Below are 19377 nucleotides of genomic sequence, written 5' to 3' on the forward strand. Positions count from 1 at the left end.
ACATTTATAATGGAAAAACAGCACCAGGTGTTAACTCCAACAGCTTCACTAATGGAATCTCTTTTTATTTCATTAATTTAAATGAACATCATTTTTTGGCCACTACCAAAATTGCAGCTCTAGCAAGCCATATGTAAAAAAAAGCTCAAGGAAAACCGGGATCCGTTCAGTCAGTTTTCCTCTGGGGAAATCAACGGCAGCCTTGAAATCGTCAATGGAAGGTGACAATCCATGGCTAACTGTGAGGCTTTACATCATTTCCATGCTTTCTCCTTTACATCCGGCCGTTCTTCACCTTCACGTTACGTAGGAACCTCATATAATGCTCATCTAGCCCTGGATTGTCATCTCAAAAACCAAAATATAAAAACCATCGAGCTGCTGAGCGATTATGCTGGAATTTGTAGACCAATCACAATTTGTATAAAATCAGTCTCTACACCCAGGGAATGTTCTGTATCTTTGCTGAAGAAGTTCTCCACACAGATGATCGAAAAACGAGGTTCGAGATGATTCGGAGAACGAGATCTCGCTCAGAAATCTCGATCCCACCCGGAGAATTCCTCCTCATCCTGGATCTTATCGAACGGGAAGTGGTCGAAGTTGATGTAGCAGGGACCCTAAGACAGAAAAACACACACAACTTCAAGTTCAAGCGCAATTCCATCCAGACATGTCCAGACGTGTCTAGACGCTAGAGATTTCTTCTGTCTGTTATCGAAGTGAAACGCGAGGGCGTTACAATAAAGCTCTAAGAAAGCTTTAAAGATTTCTGAACAATCAGAATCAAAGATATAAATGTTGTTAACAGAGGAGTGTATCGCAATACAAAGGTCACAGCTCCACTTATTTATAACTCCTTTTTTATTCGGTGTTACATCGAATAATGGGCGGGGCCTAAAATGGGCGTGGCTGAAAGCACGAATTCTGGCTTGGACAGTTCCTCAGCCTGAACTACATCACCCCAGTTAATTTTTATTATAGATTAAGGCTGTTTTTATTATTTGATTTATTATTATTATTATTATTATTATTATTATTATTATTATTATTATTGCAATATTTTAAATTTTTTTTAGAATAATAGAAATTATATATATTACATATAATAATATTATATGTAATGTTATATAGAAAAATATATAAAGAATAATTCTAGAACCCTAAAAAACTCCATTAATGGCGATTTTTTTTAAATGTATTTATTTGTTACAATTAATTAATGGATAAATAAAATGAATACATAATACACATAATTCTCTACAATTATTTCAATATAAATTGATTGTGTTATTTCTAAATCATAAAAATAATGAATAATTATTTTATTTTTATTTTTTTAGCCTTTATCCTTTTTTTTTATTATTCAATTTGATTTGTATAGCACTTTATTGATCTTTATTAAAATAAATAATTTTTATTTATCTATAAATTAAATATATCCTGGATATAATTCTAAAAAAAAGGTTTTTGGAAAGCACACCTGAACATAAGATTGGTATGTGCTTCTTGAACATCCATTTCCACATTAAATCTGCCTTTGCTCTTATAGAAAACTCTACTCTGCAGGTGTTCCACCAGATTTTGGAGGAGATTTTGGGGAGATTTTGGGGAGATTTGTGCTTATCCATCTACAAGGGTGGTAGTAAGTCAGGTGCTGGGGTAGGTAAATTGAGGAGGCCTGGGGTGTGTTCCAATTAATCTCAATAGTGTTGGATCTCTTTAGAAGATTTTCCACATATCCAGCAGATCTTCATGGAGCTGGCTTAGGATCATTGTCATGCTGGAAGAGGTTTCGATCTCCTAGTGAAGGGAAAATTCACAATACTTTTTGTCCATATGGTGTTGATGAATAAAAGTTTGCCACGTCACTTTGTTGGCCTTTGCTGGTTTTCTCTACAGGTAGAGAAAATAAAAAAGAACGTGTTGATGTGGCCGACCATCTGCTCGAAGACATCGTGTACTGCGGAAGAACATGTCCCGAATCGAACCAAATAAGACGGGGACGATATGTTTGTGATCCGCGCCGCTTTCGCAGCTCGCGACTTCTTAATCATCGTCAGTGCTGCTTTAATTAATTGCGGTGATGAGATACATAACGAGGAGATTTATTTAAAGATTTTTGGAGTTTTTGTGGAAGATTTCCCACTCTACTAAATTCTGTGGCTGAGTGAGGACAAATCCCCACAGGAATCTAGTGGAACATCTGCCCAGAAGAATGGGGCTTTTTATATGCGCATAGGAATCTTATGTTCAGGTGCCCAGAAATAGTTCTATAGTGTCTTTCTGGCCCAAGAATTTTGTAGGACCGACCTTCCGGATGAGTTTCAGTGTCGGAGCGTCGATCTGCTTCATCCTCAGCTTGTGCCAGTTCATGTTGTTAAACCACCTGATGGAACAAAAGAGTGTGTGGGTGTGTGTGGGGGGGAGTAATTAAAACCAGCATTGTATACAAAGTGCTGCTTCATTCATATAATTATACAACAGTGGGATGGATGGATGGATGGATGGATGGATGGATGGATGGATGGATGGATGGATGGATGGATGGATGGATGGATGGATGGAATTAATGGGTAAATTAATAAATAGATTATTGTATGGACAAATGGATGGATTGATGGATGGATGGATGGATGGATGGATGGATGGAATTAATGGGTAAATTACTAAATAAATTATTGGATGGACAAATGGATGGATGGATGGATGAATAGGAAGTGAGATTGATGGACCAATAGATAGATAGATAGATAGATAGATAGATAGATAGATAGATAGATAGATAGATAGATAGATAGATAGATAGATAGATAGATAGATAGATAGATAGATAGATAGATAGATAGATAGATAGATAGATAGATAGATAGATAGATAGATAGATAGATAGATAGATAGATAGATAGATAGATAGATAGATAGATAGATAGATTGTGTATACTACCTGTGAGTACGAACATCTCTGATTCCATTTTTGGTGCTTCCTAACCTTTGACCTGGGCGTGGCCTAAAATAGAGTACAAACAGTTTTCGTAAGCACGTTCCTATAAAAACAAAAAAAGGCAATGTACAGTTTTGTAGTTAAGTGTGGTTGTATAGTTGTGCTGTGTAGCTGTGTAGCTGTGTATAGTTGTGTACTTGAGGATGGTGTTGACCTGCACAGTTTGCTGATGAGAGATCGAGCCGCCTCTCCCATGTGTAAAGGAAACTTCATCACACCATCCAGGATCCTGGCGTAGATGGTCTGCGGCTCTGAGCTCGAGAATGGCGGGCTTTAACCATCACACACACACACACACACACACACACACACAACAAAAAGAATTGAACACAACCATAATACATCTACACAATAAATAAATTTGATGATGATGATGATGATGATGATGGTAATGATTATGAGGATGATGATCAAATCAATTCAAGAGGGACTTGATGATGATGATGATGAGGATAAAGCTCATCTGTCCTCACCTGCCTGTCAGCAGCTCGTAGATCAGGATCCCCAGAGACCAGAAATCAACTGCAAAGTCATGGCCTTGATTCTGAATGATCTCTGGAGCCATGTACTCTGGAGTTCCACAAAAAGAGTACGTCTTCTGTCCTCGCTGTAGCTTCTTAGCAAAACCAAAATCCACCTACAGACAGACGTATAGAGAGGATGAGACAGACAGACATGTAAACAGAGACATAGAGGGAGACAGACAGACAGACAGACAGACAGACAGACAGACAGACAGACAGACAGAAAGACAGAAAGACAGACAGAAAGACAGACAGACAGACAGACAGACAGTTAGCAAGACACAAAGACAAGCTCTGTGTGTCTGATATCGAGTCCAGCGTCCCCGCGTCCCAACATGTCCCAGAAACTCCAGGACTTCTCTGAGGACAATGCCATCTTCCGGAGTTACTTACCAGTTTGACGTATCCTCTGGAGTCCAGCATGAGGTTCTCTGGCTTCAGGTCTCGGTACATGATGTCCTTCTTATGGAGATAGGCGTAGGCCTCGACCACGCAGGCTGCTACAAACACGGTGATGTTCTCCTCGAAACGCCGCCTGGAACACACACACACATATTACTGTTAAATATACGATCAGGTTAAAAGTTTGCAGACACCCAAGCAGATGAACGTCATGTCATCATACTTACACTTCTTTTAGCTTGGTCCAGATCTCTCCTCCTGAGCAGAAGTCCATGGCCATGTAGATGTAGCGCGAGTCTTTAAAAGTGGCATAGAGTCTAAAAAAACAAAACAAAGAAGACTCATGGTCATGGCAGTTATAGACAAGGTCAAAAGGTCGTCGTTCAAATCTCACTTGACGATGAAGTCGCACTCGATGGCCATCAGGAGCTTCTTCTCGAAAAGCACATGTTCCTCCTGCCTCTTCTGCACAATGAGCTTTTTGCTGATCCTTTTCAGGGCAAAGTATTTCCCATGATGCAGCGTGGTTACCTGCGACATAAACACGGTGAATCAACAAAACATGGTGGAGTTGAAAGACTAGTAAAGAGAGAGAGAGAGAGAGAGAGAGAGAGAGAGAGAGAGAGAGAGAGAGAGAGAGAGAGACAGACAGACAGACAGACAAAGAGATCAATAGGTAAGGATAGAGAGACAGACAGACACTGAGAGAGACAGACACAAGAAAAAGAGAGAAAGAGAGAGAAAGTCAGAGACAAAGAAAGAAAAAAAGAAAGAAAGAAAGAAAGAAAGAAAGATGTGAGATAGGTATACAGAACAAAGACAGATACAGGCAGTCAAAAAAGAGAGAGAGAGGCAGATAGGCAGAAGAGAGAGAGAAATTAACAGGCAATAAAAAAGACAAAAAGCAAGAAAAACAGACAAACAGAGGTAGAGACACAAACAAAAGAGAGACAGACAGACAAAAAGAGAGACAGACAGACAAAGACCAACAAACTAAAAGAAAGATGGACACATAAAAAGACAAAAGAAACAGGCAGCAGAAAGACAGGCAGACAGAAAATATGGAAAAACAGAGTGAGACAGACGGAGAGACAGACAAACGGAAAAGGAGAAAGACAGACAGACAGACAGACAGACACAGTACAGGACAATGTTCTGGACATATTGCTTGTATGGTTATAGTTCTCTGATCTACACTCAAAAACATCCATCCAAACACCACTGTCCTCATCATCGTCCTACTATACCAGTTCCACTCGTCCAAACCCCCCGAGCCCCAGAGTGATGGGGTTTCCTTGGTAACGTCCCTCCTGGTACAGGACCGGGACCAGATCCTTTAGCTGGAGAGATGAGACCGAGCTACAGAAATGGACAGAACATTACAGTCAGACCATTTCGGGACGATCTCATGATGATCTTCACGTCAAAACTCAGTCTCTGAGATCTTACCTCTCTTTCTTTGACGTCTGCGTGTTCTCCAGAAGATCTGGACTGCTCGAATGAGGAGAAAAAAAAGATACAAAGTCAAGATTCGTCTCTAAACTCCTAAACACGGTATGTCCAAACGTATTGAAAACACAGTGTATATCTGCGTGTCTCTGATTCACATTGACACTGAGAAGATGGAACTGGAGTAAAATTGATCAGCAATGCATGATGGGAAATGATCAGTCAGGGTGAGAACAGCTGGAAAAGCACAGAGTGGAGAAATAATGAAGTGGTTTAGCTTCAAGAGATAAAAATCGTGTGTGAAGCTGGAAGCTGGAAAACCATACTCATCATGTAGCTCCAGAATTTCTATTGGGATGGTCTCCTCAAAAGCCCTGCAAAAAATAAAAAATTAAAAAAATAAAGAATGAATGAAAGTGAAAAAGAAACTCGGAACAATTGAAACATACAATTAAATTAAAGAGAGAGAGAGAGAAATAGAGTGAGAGAAAAAAGACAGAAAAAGTGAAAAGAAAGAAAGAAAGAAAGAGACAGACAAAAATAGAGACAAACAAAACAACAAAAGGAGAGAATAACACAAAAGGAGAGATAGAAAGAGAGAGAGAGAGAGAGAGAGAGAGAGAGAGAGAGAGACAGACATGAAGAAAAAAGAGACAGACAGACAAAAACAGAGGCAGATAAACAGACAGAATTTATATTTTAAATGATTATTAAACTATATTATTATTTTATATATATATATATATATATATATATATATATATATATATATATATATATATATATATAAGGGTTAGTATGGGGTGGGGCTAATGTGATGAGGGTTAGTATAAGGGGGTGGGGTTAGTATAGGGGTGGGGCTAATGTGATTAGGGTTAGTATAAGGGGGTGGGGTTAATGTGATGAAGGTAAGTATAAGGGGGTGGGGTTAATGTGATGAGGGTTAGTATAATGGGGTGGAGTTAGTATAGTGGTGTGTATATATATATATATATATATATATATATATATATATATATATATATATATATATATATATATATATATATATATATATATATATATATACATACACTGTAGCAAGCTAGATAGATAGATAGATAGATAGATAGATAGATAGATAGATAGATAGATAGATAGATAGATATAGAACATGGCATATATGTAAAAAAAAAATTAAATTAAGAAAATAAAATACAATAAAAAAAAATTTTTATTACATATTTGGTAACACATTGGATCTGATCTTAAAGGACCTGAAACTCACTCCTTATCGATGGCAAAGCAGGTGACTGGTACCAAAGCAGTGCAGGTAGCCGTCCTTAAGATCTCACTGCAAATAAATAAATAAATATATACTTACATTGGCATTAAAGTTAATGATATGATGCATCGCTTTGAAAAAATATATTTAAATATATTTATATAAATATAATTATTAGTAGATGCACTATACTTTTATTATATATAAAGTGACCTATCATTTGTGACCAATATTTGTTTATTCATCGATTACTTCTTATTTATTCATATTTCGATTGATTTCCCTAAACCGTTTTTTTGAGGCGTGTTCCGAGAGTCATAGAATAGAATACAGATTAACATGGCAGAGGTAGAGCTGTAAGTTCCAGAAGACAGAACAGGAAAAGAACATCTGGTTCGTCAATGAATCGTATCGCTTTTTTTTTTTTTTTGCCTTTGCTAAACGATTGTTTGATTATAATATTTATAAGAATTTCATGTATAATTTATGCATAGAGTTGACCAAACAGGAAGCGAACGGTGAGATCAAAAGACATTGCTATATCCCTTCCTCGTTTACCGTATAAGCGCCAGTTCTCCGAAGTGATCCCCTTGGCCCATTTTGCGGATGATCTTTTGCTGCCCGTTCACTTTCTTGGTCACCTGAACCTAAGCGAACAATCATATTCAAATTAGAGAGCGAACAAAAAAAGAATTGGTGTCACGTTTAAATGTGTACGCCCCTCACCTCTCCCTGGAGGATGATGTAGAACGTGTCTCCCTCGGCACCTTCGCGTACGATCACCTCGTTTTCCTGAAACTTCACCTGGGAACGGGAAAGGGAGGGGTTACGGAGATACAGTGTGCCTTTATTCATGTTTGTGAAGGTCACTGGTGCAACGTTTTGACTACACGGGCCTAAAAAGAGACTAAACAGAAAACAGCGTGGGAACATGGGGGAAAAGACTTTCTTGAACGGGCTCTTGAAACGTGACCACCAACACGGACTATGCATTTGCTTGTAGGCGTTCCTACTGCTGGTTTCCGTGGTAACTATGATCAGTCTGTGAATCAGAAGACGGCTTCACCTACTGCAATGTATTTAAGCAAACTTTGAATTTTCTGTACTTCGCATCTTTGGACACGCCCACATCTAGCTCACGGGAACGCCTCTTCAGTCTTGAGTTATCTGTTCTTTTCTCATACTGGTGGAATCGTGATGAACCTGCACTGGGGTGCTCCTCTACCTGACATTGATTACTAGAATATGGACATACAGTACTCTGTCTCTTTGATTTGTGCGCCGTTCATTAATATTTCAATTCCCAGATGAAGTGGGTGTGATGGAGCTGTGTGTGGAGAGGCACAAACCTCCTCCATGGAGTCAATGATGCTGGAGAGCTGCTCATCACTCAGGGACTTGAAGGTGCGAGCTCTGGGGAGGGAGACAAGCAGAGGCCATAAAAAAAATTATAGACTTCAGGAAATGTGAAAGTCTTAGATAGATAGATATATCGATCTTACGTCTTTAGGAAGCCCATCAGCTGCTCTCGTTTCTTCTTCGACTTGATTGCCATGATGCTCCTGTATATTTGTCTCTCGATGCACCATAATTTTACCGCTGTGACGGCTAGCAAGTAAAGACACATGCAGAGACGGACGTTTCAAGCTCTAGACTAGCAAAAAGCAATTTCCAGAACATTGTTAGCCCTGTAACATCTGCTGAGGAACACGACTGACCTTTAACCGAAGCGGTCCGTTTGCAGTTGTACAAGATGGCCAGCTCGCCGAAGACATCTCCGGAGGTCAAAGTTCGCAGATTACGCCCTGCCTGAGTAACTCGGAGCTCTCCAGCTGCCGTTCAAGGTATTCAATTTATACTTTTACCAATACATGCATCCATTACATAGTAAAACACACACACACACCTGCTACAATATACAAGCTGTCACCCTCTGTGCCCTCAGTAATGATGTTATCACCAGGACAACGGTCCAAAGAGCTGAGGAGCTCCACCATCATGCTTATTTGCTCTTCATCTAGACGCATCAGGAAGTCATTTTTCTGCATTGCCTTCATGATCTGGGCTCTTTCACTGCACACACACATACACACACAAAACACATAACTAATAAGCAAACATGATGCAAATATTTTGAAAGCACAGAATGAGAATGAACCTGGTGGTTTTTTTGACCCTGGTGCTCGAGATATCCATGTCTTCCGGAATGGGCTCAGGAGCCATGACCGCCGCTCGGCTCTGCCGGACCTCCAGGCCATCACTGCTGCTACTCTGGGACAATCGATCTAAGAAAGCAAACACATATCGATGTAAGAAATCAATCGTGCCGCAAAGTCACTCGGGACTCGTCCCTCACTCGCACCCGTCCAATCAGTGTCCTCCTGAAATATGGACCAAAAGTCTGATTGGATGATGAGGAACTGATGATTTTGCTATTTATTTCAAAAGACAAAATCAGAACACCTGACCAAAAGGGTGTATTTAGCGTTCAAAGTTTATCCCAAAGGTGTTCAACAAGGTGTAGCAGGAGAACTTACACTCTAACCCATGAACACTATATGGAGAAAAGTCTTGGGACCTATGACTTTACCATGTGTTTCTTCTTTAAACTGTTCCCACAAACTTGGAGGCACACAATTCCAGCTCTATGAAGATTCACTTCTCATGGGTTCTACGAGATGTAAAAAAATGACTCACACACAATAACACAACGGACACACACTCACATACCTGCTCCTTCCAAATGACTCTGCAGATCCTCCAGGAGTTTCTCCTTCTCCTTCAGTCTTTTTTCTGGAGACAAAGAACAATAACTATGACTATACATGTGACTTCAGATGTATACTATGCATTATTTCTAATTATTATTATTAACCGTCCTTTCATACCCAGGGTGTGGTTTTCATTCTGAAGCTCCTGGTTAATTTGACACTGTTTCTCCAGTTTTTGCCAGAGCTCCTTCAGCTTGGCCTCCATGCTTGTCCCTGAGTAGACGCACGGCGAGAGAGAAATCTCCATTAGCAGTTTTTTTTTTTTTTTTTTTTTTAACAAAGATTTTAACAATAGACCTTGTATGAAATAGGCGAATTCGGAAGAGGAAACAGAATCACTTGACAGAGAGAGAGGAAGAAAGACAGAGAGAGAGGAGATTAAATAGGCAACAGAAAGAGAGACATAAGGATTTTATGGCTTTTCCATAACAGTGGGGTTTTGTTAGAGAAAATTTGCCTGCTGTTGTAGCCTTCAGTATTTGAGGTACCAACAAATAGCTTGTACCTTTTGATCAGAGTGTGTAGCTTCAATCCAGCTTTTTCCCCACATTACTGTAATGAACTCTACACTACCTTTTGCATGTGTATTCTATATTTTCCCAATATAAACTGTATATAATTGTCGATTAATGGCATAATATCTTGTGTATTATCTTGGGTACTATTGTATATACAATGTACAGTGCACCCGGAATGTTTTCACAGTTTTATAAATGCTTTACTCCAAAATGACTTTCAAAACTCCGGAAAAGAAGTTTGTTTGAAATCTTTGCAAATTTGTTAAAAAATAAAAAACAAAAAAGGATCACATTTACATAAGTTTTGTACAGCCTTTGTCGTGACACTGATAATTGAGCACAGGTGCATCCTGTTTCCACTGATCATCCTTAAGATGTTTCTACAACATGTTTGGAGTCCACCTGTGGTAAATTAAGTTGATTACACATGAGTTAGAAAGGCACAGATCTGTTTATTTAAGGTCCCACCAAGCCATGAAGTTCAAGGAACTGTTTGTAGAACCTCTGAGACAGGACTCCTTCACGTGCCTTTGGAGCTTGAAAGGTTCTGCAAAGAAGAATGGGAGAAACTGCCCAAAAAATTGGTGCACCAAAAAGTGCACCAAGCTTGTAGCATCATACTCAAAAAAACCTTGAGGCTGTAATTGGTGCCAAAGATTTCAAACAAAATTCTTTCACGTTGTCATTATGGGGTAAAATAATGAATTTAATCCATTTTTAAATAATTTGAACATCCCACTTCCCTTTTTTTAGAAAGATGTTCAACTAGAGTCTTTGGAGATTTGTGCTCATTTACCAACAAGGGCATGATTAAAGTCAGGTATTGATGTAGGTGAGGTAAAGGGGGTCTGGGTTGTAGTCAGCTCTACTAATGGGTTGGGCAGGAGATGTAGCAGGAGATCTTCCACACCAAACCCATCACAATTCCCTTGTGCATTGAAACAGGTTTGGGTCTCAGAGCTCAAGTGAAAGGAAAAAGTTCATGCTAAGGCATCCTATGCAATTGTGTGCCTTCAGTCTGGTGAAGAACCCCATCTGTCTGGAAAAGTCAGGTGTAACAATACTTTTGTCCATATATTGTAACTAAAAAGTATTGAAATCTGATACATAAATACATGAGGAAACATCACATCAGCCATTTTAGTCCATTTCCATTTAGTTATTCCAGGATCAAGATAGCCATAAGACCATGTAAGGTCTGCTGAACTTCAAATAATTTGTCTTTTGAAACAGTTCCATCTTCAGATTTTTTTGTCAGGACAGCAGTCTATCGACTCTGATTCCCAGGCTTTAAACATTGCTACACTATAAAGAGACTCATACATTTTTGGCGAAGTATACACTTGTGCTTGTCTTTGGACTCATGACAAGACTATTATATTGTGACTGTTCTTTGGATCTTGACCCAAATACTGTAGTTTATCATTGTTGTCTTTAGCCAAGCCTACTTTTTTAAATGACACAATTTGAAGAACGAATTCAGATCTGTAAAAACTGTAGAACTCTCATCAGTGTGAGACGATGATTTGAACAAAGTTGTGTTCAGGATTTTAATTACGAGCTGAACTTATGAGCTGGAACAAGTACAAGCATCTCATTAAACCATGACATGCCATTAAAAAGCTTTTGAAAAATGACCGTGGCTCAATGTATGCATGCTTATGGATTCCCACAATGCTTAGTTAATTAGCGTGCACGCACAACCACACACTAATTACTTTTACGTTTATGGCATTTGGCAAATGCCTTTATTAAGAGCAACGTACAAAAGAGCTCTGAAATCTCCATCAATAAATACATTCTAATGGTGGTTTAGGAGGACACAAACTACAAATACCATCAAATCTTTTGGGTGAGAAAATAGAGAGAATTTTGCAGAAGTGCTAATGAAGGTACTGCTGTCTTTTAAAAACTGCTAGTGATTTAGAGAAGGAATTCTGACTGATCCCACCTGCCTCTAAAGGAACCAGACCAATCCTATTGGATTTGAAACAATTGAAATTATGACCACTCCCAAAGGAATTCTGACTACTCCTTCCCACTCCCTAAGGAATACTGACCACTTCTTTCTACTCCAGAAGGAATTCTGACCACTCCTTCCAACTGCTGAAGAAATTCTCACCACCCCTTCTTACAATTGAAAGAAATTCTGACCACTCCTTGATACTCCCGAATGCATTCTGACCACTCCTTTCCACAGTTGAACAAATTATGACCACTCGTTCTTACTCCCAAAGGAATTCTACCCACTCCTTCCCACTTCCAAAGGAATTCTGACTACTCCTTTCTACTTCCAAAGGAATTCTGGCAACTCCTCCGTACCTCCAAAGAAATTTTGATCACTCTTTCCAACTGCAGAAGGAATTCCAATCACTCCATCCCACTCCCGAATGAATTCTGACCACTTGTTCCCACTCCCAAATTAATTCTGACCACTCCCTCCTACACCTGAAGACATTCTTGCTATTCCTTTCCACTCATGAAGAAATTCTGACCACTTCTATCTACACATTTAAAGGAATTCTGAGCGTTTCTTGCTATTCCAATACAAATTCTGACCACTCCTTTATACTCCCAATGGAATTCTAACCACTCCGTCCCACTCCCGAGGAAATTCAGACTACTCTTTCCTACTGCAGAAAGAATTCCAACCACTCCTTTCCATGAATACCGATCACCTGTTCAGTGTTGTTCAAGAATGCTGACCACTCCTTTCTACTCCTGAAAAAAATTCTTACCACTTCTTCCTGCTCCAGAAGGAGTTCTGACCACTCCTTCCCACTATTGAAGTAACTCTTGCAACTCCTTCCTACTCCCAAAGGAATACTGACCATTCTTTCCCTCTCCTGAAGGAATTCCGACCACACATTTCTACTCCTAAAGCAGTAATCACTACTTCTTTCCACTCCTAAACAAGATTTGACCAATGCTGACCCCCTCCTAAATCCCTCCCAAACTGATGATTAACCTGAGAAGGAACCAAGTGGTATAAGGCGCTAAACATTTAAGTCATTCAAGTACTAATCCTCATTTTTACTACATACTTTATGTACCAGATGTACAGATTGACGTTTGGTACCATTTAATACCATAACAACATCATAGATTTGAAATTGTACTTAGACTTGAACTTTATATATACAATATGTGTAGTGAAAATCATACGCTACATGAACATATGAAGTTCTATAAAAATGTTACCACAAAACTGTTTGGGGAAGAACCGCATATGGCTGGAAAAGTCAGGTGTCCCCCTAGTGTATTAGTAAGACATTGACTTAATTACTGAGTATTTACTTGAGTGTTTTCCACAGAAGATATAAAGGCATAAAATCCCAGTAATTATTAATTTCCCACATTTAATTTAAACCTTCATACTGCTCCTCTAATGACTTTAGTGCCTTTAACACAACACTAACCGAGTCTCCAATTCCAAAGTTCAGACTAAATATAGACACTCGAATTGAAACAAAACTACCAGTTACATGTTTCAGATTCCTCTTTCATAAAACTTTAAATTTTACCTTTCAGAGGCAACTATTGACTTAAACTGATTTACACAACTGAGCAGTTAAGGGCCTTGCTAAAGGGCCCAAATGCTGCAGTTTCGTTGTTCTGGGACGTGATCACACGGCAATTACATTATACAACACACACATGCAGAGTAGTGTGTTTAGATAGATAGTGTAGTGATTTACAGACAGACAGACAGACAGAAAGACAGACAGACAGACAGATCATGAGGTACCTGGCCTTCCAGTCGTTTCTTCCACTCGTTTCTAGACTTCTCTCAGCATGTGAACTCATTCCACCTGCTCATCTCCAACTTTCTGTTTGTGTGTCCTTATCATCTCAGAGTGAACAACCCAAAAAAAAAAAATAAATCCCTCAGGCGTTCTCTGATCATTAACCTGCTCCTCTACCCTCCTGTTCAAAGCGTCGTGAGAATGAATGACTGCTCTTATCAGCAACATTTTTAAAGCCATCCTGACTTGTTCTTATCGAGGATACGCCTTCAGATGTCTTCGGCAGATTTATAAACCAGGTTCTTTAGTCACTTAGAGGACATTAACAAGACCTACGCCGACGTGTTGCTGGGAAAATACCTTTATCTCCACAGTCTAATCCACATGGTGGCACATAATTCTATAGGGTGAAATTTTACTTGAACTCAGAGACCCACACCTGTTCCAGCATGGCAATGCCCAGCTCCTTGAAAATCTTCTTTCCATGGGTTGGAAGATTTGAAAGATCTTCTCCAAGGTGCTCCAACCATATTAAGCACCTTTGCTTAAACGAAATGTTTAAACGAATGTGTCGAATGTGCACATCGGTTCGTATGGAGCTTCTGCCGTGAGGGGTCTCCATTAACAGGTCGTTGCTATGGAAACAACGTATTAAAACATGAATTAGCAGCGCTCACACTGAACCCTGAGAACGTTTGACCAAAAAGTTTGCTACAACCTCGCTCGGTAGATTATCGCTAAAGACCCAGCATCCTGTTTAAACTCCTGATTGCACCATGGAGTAATTAAAGGTGAACAAGCACTGGTTTATGGCCCCCGGTTAATGAGTAACGCCGTAAATCCTAAGCTGAGAGGAAAGAATATGACTGATATGTTGGCGTTTGGAATCTACGCTATTAAAAATAGACACCTAGATACATTCTCATGAAATGTGATGTGTATTATTGACATGCATCTCCATAACCGAGGCCGATGCGATTCGGTGCTGTCGGTGCTACCGATGCAATCCGGTTTCCATTCCCAAAGCGATTCGATGGAAAATTTGACGATGCTATGCAGCTCAATGCGGTGCAGATGGTTCGCTTCGATTTCTTCGGTTTTAGTGCAAAAAAAGAAAAGAGACTAAATAAAAGCTCTTTTCCTGTTCTGTCTCCAGTGTGATGCAGCTCTACCTCTGCCATGTTAATCTCCATCATCATCTATATTCTATGTGAATCTCAAGACACGCCTCGGTCTCTGTAGTGTTGCGATACGTCGTATTCAGAGAAACAGATACGCGAGGAGAAATCGATCGACGTTTCAAACTATTGGTTGAAAAATGACACTTTCGAGGTCAATAAAGTATTATTATCTACTAATATGTAAATGTAATGGCGAATGCTTCGCGACTTGCTTTGACATCCTTTTTCGAATACTAAAATGACTAAAACGGCAATAAACATTTGGTGATGATGAATTCCATTCAAAATGTAATACAAACAATGATGCATAGTTGTTTTTAGAGTTTTTATTGAGCCTTCAAGATTTGACCTCAGTGCAAATTATTATTTAAAATAGATTAAAAAAATATATTTATGTATGAGATTTCAGACCATGACCAAGGTGAGAGTAGAAAGCTTCTAAAGTACAGTACAGCAAATAATAACCCTCTATTTAATAGCACCTTCATCTATACTGCAGTTCATTACAGTTCCAGCAGTTGGCGTATCATGCTCCGGAGCTGCTTTTCTGATTTATAAACCTGGTTATCAAACATCATTCAGCTGGATGTGGTGTGAAGTAAAATTCTACAACTAAGGCCACAAATCATTTCAGTTGTTTAAAAGTCATTTATGTTATAGAACAAATGTTCTTATAGGCAGCAAGACAAATGTTTCACTTTTACAAAGACCCTTGAATCATAATCCTTCAAATACAGACATACAATCTAAAAAACTTTAAAAACTACAATTCTAGTTCTGTCTGAAGGTGAATCTGTTTCACGTCTCGTGCCGAAGTCACACTTTTCGGTCAATTATTCATTACAGGTTAGATTTAAAAAAATCCCCCTATGAAATATTTGGTCCATTCCACCAATTCACATGTTTGACCAGATGCCTCTTGAAAATCTTTCCTGAAAATCAAATGAATTAGGGTGGGATGCGACACGTGTACGTTGCGCTTGTGCATTTTCTTATTCGTAAAAAATGAAAAACAAGAATGTGAATTACGGACTGTTTGTCCATTTGAAAAAATATGATTCAAACTAGAGCAACAAATTCTAAGACCACAGACAGTCTAGTAGAACAGGGTGTGACGGTGTGGAGCAGGATTGTTCTGCAATGACATTTTGCGCTTGGCATAAGATGACATTTTTTGTGGTGAAGCTTAACATTGTATAAAGAGGACATATGGGGTGGAGCTTTACATTGTATAAAGAGGACATTTTGGGGCGAGGCTTAACATTGTATAAAGAGGTCATATTTGGATGGGGCTTAACATTGTAAGATGAGGGCATGAGGGTGGGGCTTAACATATATATTAAGTGGACATATGGAATGGGGCTTAACATTTGTAAGAACAGAACTTTTGGGTCACGCTTAACATTATAAGACAAGAACATTTGGGCGGAGTTTAACATTGTAAGAACAGAATATTTGGGCAGGGCTTAACATCCCAAATCATTGTAAAAATAAGATGCAAATAAGATTTACACTTTTACATATAGCTGTGAGTTATAGCATTGTTTTTTGTTTTTTTTTTTGCCATTTTACCTGAACACCTAACCTAAGACAAAATTTTTATTAGGAACTGTCCAGCACAAAAATAAAATTGAACAATCATCTTTGAGAATAATAAGGTAAAATGGCAACAAAAATAAATAAAATCCTATAACTTACAGCTATGTGTAAAAGTGAAAATAAGAACATTTCCAAACACACAATCCAAAGAGAAATCTAGGGAATGTCAAGTCAAGTTTATTTGTATAGCGCTTTTCACAACAGACATTGTCTTAAAGCAGCTTTACAGAAATCAAGTCAAGGTGAATCGTGTGCATTTATCCCTGATGAGCAAGCCATGGCGACTGTGGCAAGGAAAAACTCCCTTAGATGTAATGAGGAAGAAACCTTGAGAGGAACCAGACTCAAAAGGGGAACCCATCCTCATTTGGGTGACATCAAGAGTTTGATCATAAATCTTTCAACAATACAGAACACTGGAGAGTGAGAACTAACATAAGCACTGGAGTATAAGATTATAAGTAAATGTTCTTTCAACAGTCTTTGGTATAAAAGTAGGAGCTACTGAGCTCAACATTTGTGATCATCACAGATCCAGCATCAGCTTCTCCATGCCAGAGCCTTTAAACACTTCAGGAAGTCCAATGTCAAACTCCCCACATGCAGTGGGATCCAATTGGCACTGGTACGTCTCTAGATGGTTCAGGATGTTTGCGAGTTCGGCATCTACTTCTTTAAAGTCCATTATCTTCATTAGGAGGGACGTGACTGGAGCTGGCCAAACCTCAGGAAGCCTTGGGATGGGGAGAGAAAGAGAAGCAGTGGAGAGGAATTAGTGTAGCTGCTGTTCATGATATTAACAGCACAAGTTGATAATGTGCATGTGATCAGATGTTCCGGAGGGCAAGGTTATGATGCGATGTGTGTTATGTGTAGGCTTTGCTAAAAAGATATGTTTTTAATCTGCACTTAAACTGGGTGAGTGTGTCTGAGCCCCGAACACTGTCAGGAAGACTGTTCCAGAGTTTAGGAGCTAAATGTGAAAACGCTCTACCACCTTTAGTGGACTTTGCTATTCTAGGAACTACTAGAAGCCCAGAGTTTTGAGATCTCAGGGAGCGTGACGGATTGTAGCGTGTTAGAAGACTGGAGAGATACATGGGAGCCAATCCATTTAGTGCTTTATAAGTGAGTAGCAATAGTTTGTAGTCTATTCGAAACTTAACCGGAAGACAATGTAGGGACGATAAGATCGGGGTTATGTGGTCATATTTTCTTGACCTTGTGAGAATTCTGGCTGCCGCATTCTGAACTAACTGAAGCTTGTTTATTAATGACGCAGGACATCCACCTAGTAACGCATTACAGTAGTCTATTCTGGAGGTCATAAACGCATGGACGAGCTTCTCTGCATCGGATATAGACAACATATTTCTTAGCTTAGAAATATTTCTAAGGTGAAAGAAGGCTGTTTTGGTAACTTGGTTGATATGATTTTTAAAAGATAAGTTGCTGTCTAAAATAACTCCCAGGTCTTTTACTGTTGAACTAGTGGTTACAGAGCATTTGTATAAATGCAGGTTGAAATGCTGGTGCTTCTGTATACTAGTTTTTGGGCCGATGAGCAAAATCTCCGTCTTATCAGAATTTAAAAGTAGAAAGTTATGGGTCATCCAATCTCTTATTTCCTTAACACACTCAGTTATCCGGGTTAATGGAGCTATATCGCCTGGCTTAGATGAAATATATAGCTGAGTATTTAATTCCATGCCTTCTAATAATATTTCCTAAGGGAAGCATGTATATTGTGAAGAGCAGGGGTCCTAGAACTGAACCTTGTGGCACGCCATAGTTCACTAGCATTAGCCTGGATAGCTCTCCATTTAAATCTACGAAATGGTACCGATCAGACAGGTAGGATTTAAACCAGCTTAATGCCTGTCCCTAAATGCCAATGTAATTCTGTAAGCGATCTAGGAGAAGATCATGATCTATAGTGACAAACGCAGCACTAAGATCAAGTAAAACTAACAGCGAGATGAAGCCTTGGTCTGAAGCTAAAAACAGGTCATTAGTGATTTTAACTAGGGCAGTTTCTGTACTATGATGGGGCCTAAAACCTGACTGAAACTCCTCAAAGATATTCTTCTCTTGCAAGTGGGAACATAACTAGGCAGCGACAATCTTTTCTAAAATCTTAGACATAAATGGGAGATTTGAAATTGGTCTATAATTCGATAGCGTGTTTGGATCCAGATTAGGTTTTTTAATGAGGGGCTTAATAACTGCTAACTTGAGGGATTTAGGGACGTGACCTAACGATAGTGAACAGTTAATAATATTCAGAAGAGACTCACCAGCTGTATATAACACTTCCTTTAGAAGATTTGTTGGAATGGGATCTAACTGACATGTTGTTGATTTAGCTTTGATAATAACATCATACAGCTCTTCCTGTCCTATATATGTCAAATAGTGGAGTTGTGGAGTTGAAGGTAACACTGTCTCAGGAGATGGTCTCAGAGGTTGAACTGCCACAATTGTTTTTCTAATGTTATCCATTTTTTCAGTGAAGAAATTCATAAAGTCCTCACTACTAAACTGTGATGGAACACAATTTTCAGATCCCTGATTTGTAGTTAGTTTAGCTACTGTAGAAAAAAGGAACCTGGGATTGTTTTTGTTATTTTCTATGAGTTCGCTCAGATGTTCAGCTCTAGCAGCTTTTAGCGCCTGTCTGTAGCTGAGCATACTGTCTTTATACGCAATTCTAAATACCTCCAATTTAGTTTTCCTCCATTTTCTCTCCAGATTACAGACTGTTCTATTGAGGGCATGCGTATGACTATTATACCAAGGTGCAGGTGCTTGTTCTCTAACCTTTTTTAACCGGATGGGGGCAACGGTGTCTAATGTGCTAGTGAGGATAAGGTCTATGTTGTTAGCCATTTTATCAAGATCATTAGTAGTTATGGGTTT

General features: G+C 39.0%; 1 protein-coding gene across 1 annotated transcript; it reads right to left on the minus strand.

Annotated features, from left to right (window-relative positions):
- Nucleotides 1-44: 44 nt before the first annotated feature.
- prkg3 (protein kinase cGMP-dependent 3) lies at nt 45-13873 on the minus strand. Its single transcript, XM_083535063.1, has 22 exons — nt 13681-13873; nt 9532-9627; nt 9374-9436; nt 8802-8928; nt 8550-8716; nt 8362-8475; nt 8146-8251; nt 7993-8056; nt 7370-7447; nt 7202-7290; nt 6647-6712; nt 5706-5753; nt 5380-5421; nt 5178-5289; nt 4325-4461; nt 4158-4247; nt 3922-4063; nt 3478-3641; nt 3159-3275; nt 2948-3010; nt 2314-2389; nt 45-620 (listed from the first exon to the last, which is right to left on the minus strand). The coding sequence occupies exons 2-22, from the start codon at nt 9617-9619 to the stop codon at nt 534-536; spliced, it is 2040 nt and encodes a 679-aa protein (XP_083391189.1). The 5' UTR covers nt 9620-9627; nt 13681-13873; the 3' UTR covers nt 45-533.
- Between the last annotated feature and the right edge of the window lie 5504 nt (nt 13874-19377).

The sequence above is a fragment of the Silurus aristotelis genome (assembly GCF_946808225.1).
Source record: "Silurus aristotelis genome assembly, chromosome: 29".
NCBI classification, from domain to species: domain Eukaryota; kingdom Metazoa; phylum Chordata; class Actinopteri; order Siluriformes; family Siluridae; genus Silurus; species Silurus aristotelis.

What these genes read in the sequence shown, in the direction of transcription:
- prkg3 (XM_083535063.1), bottom strand. Translation starts at nt 9,619, where the DNA reads ATGGAGGCCAAGCTGAAGGAGCTCTGGCAAAAACTGGAGAAACAGTGT. An exon ending in CAGCTTGTATATTGTAGCAG is followed by an intron (nt 8,476 to 8,549) that starts GTGTGTGTGTGT and finishes CTTGAACGGCAG; the next exon opens with CTGGAGAGCTCCGAGTTACT. An exon ending in TACGAGCTGCTGACAGGCAG is followed by an intron (nt 3,276 to 3,477) that starts GTGAGGACAGAT and finishes TGATGGTTAAAG; the next exon opens with CCCGCCATTCTCGAGCTCAG.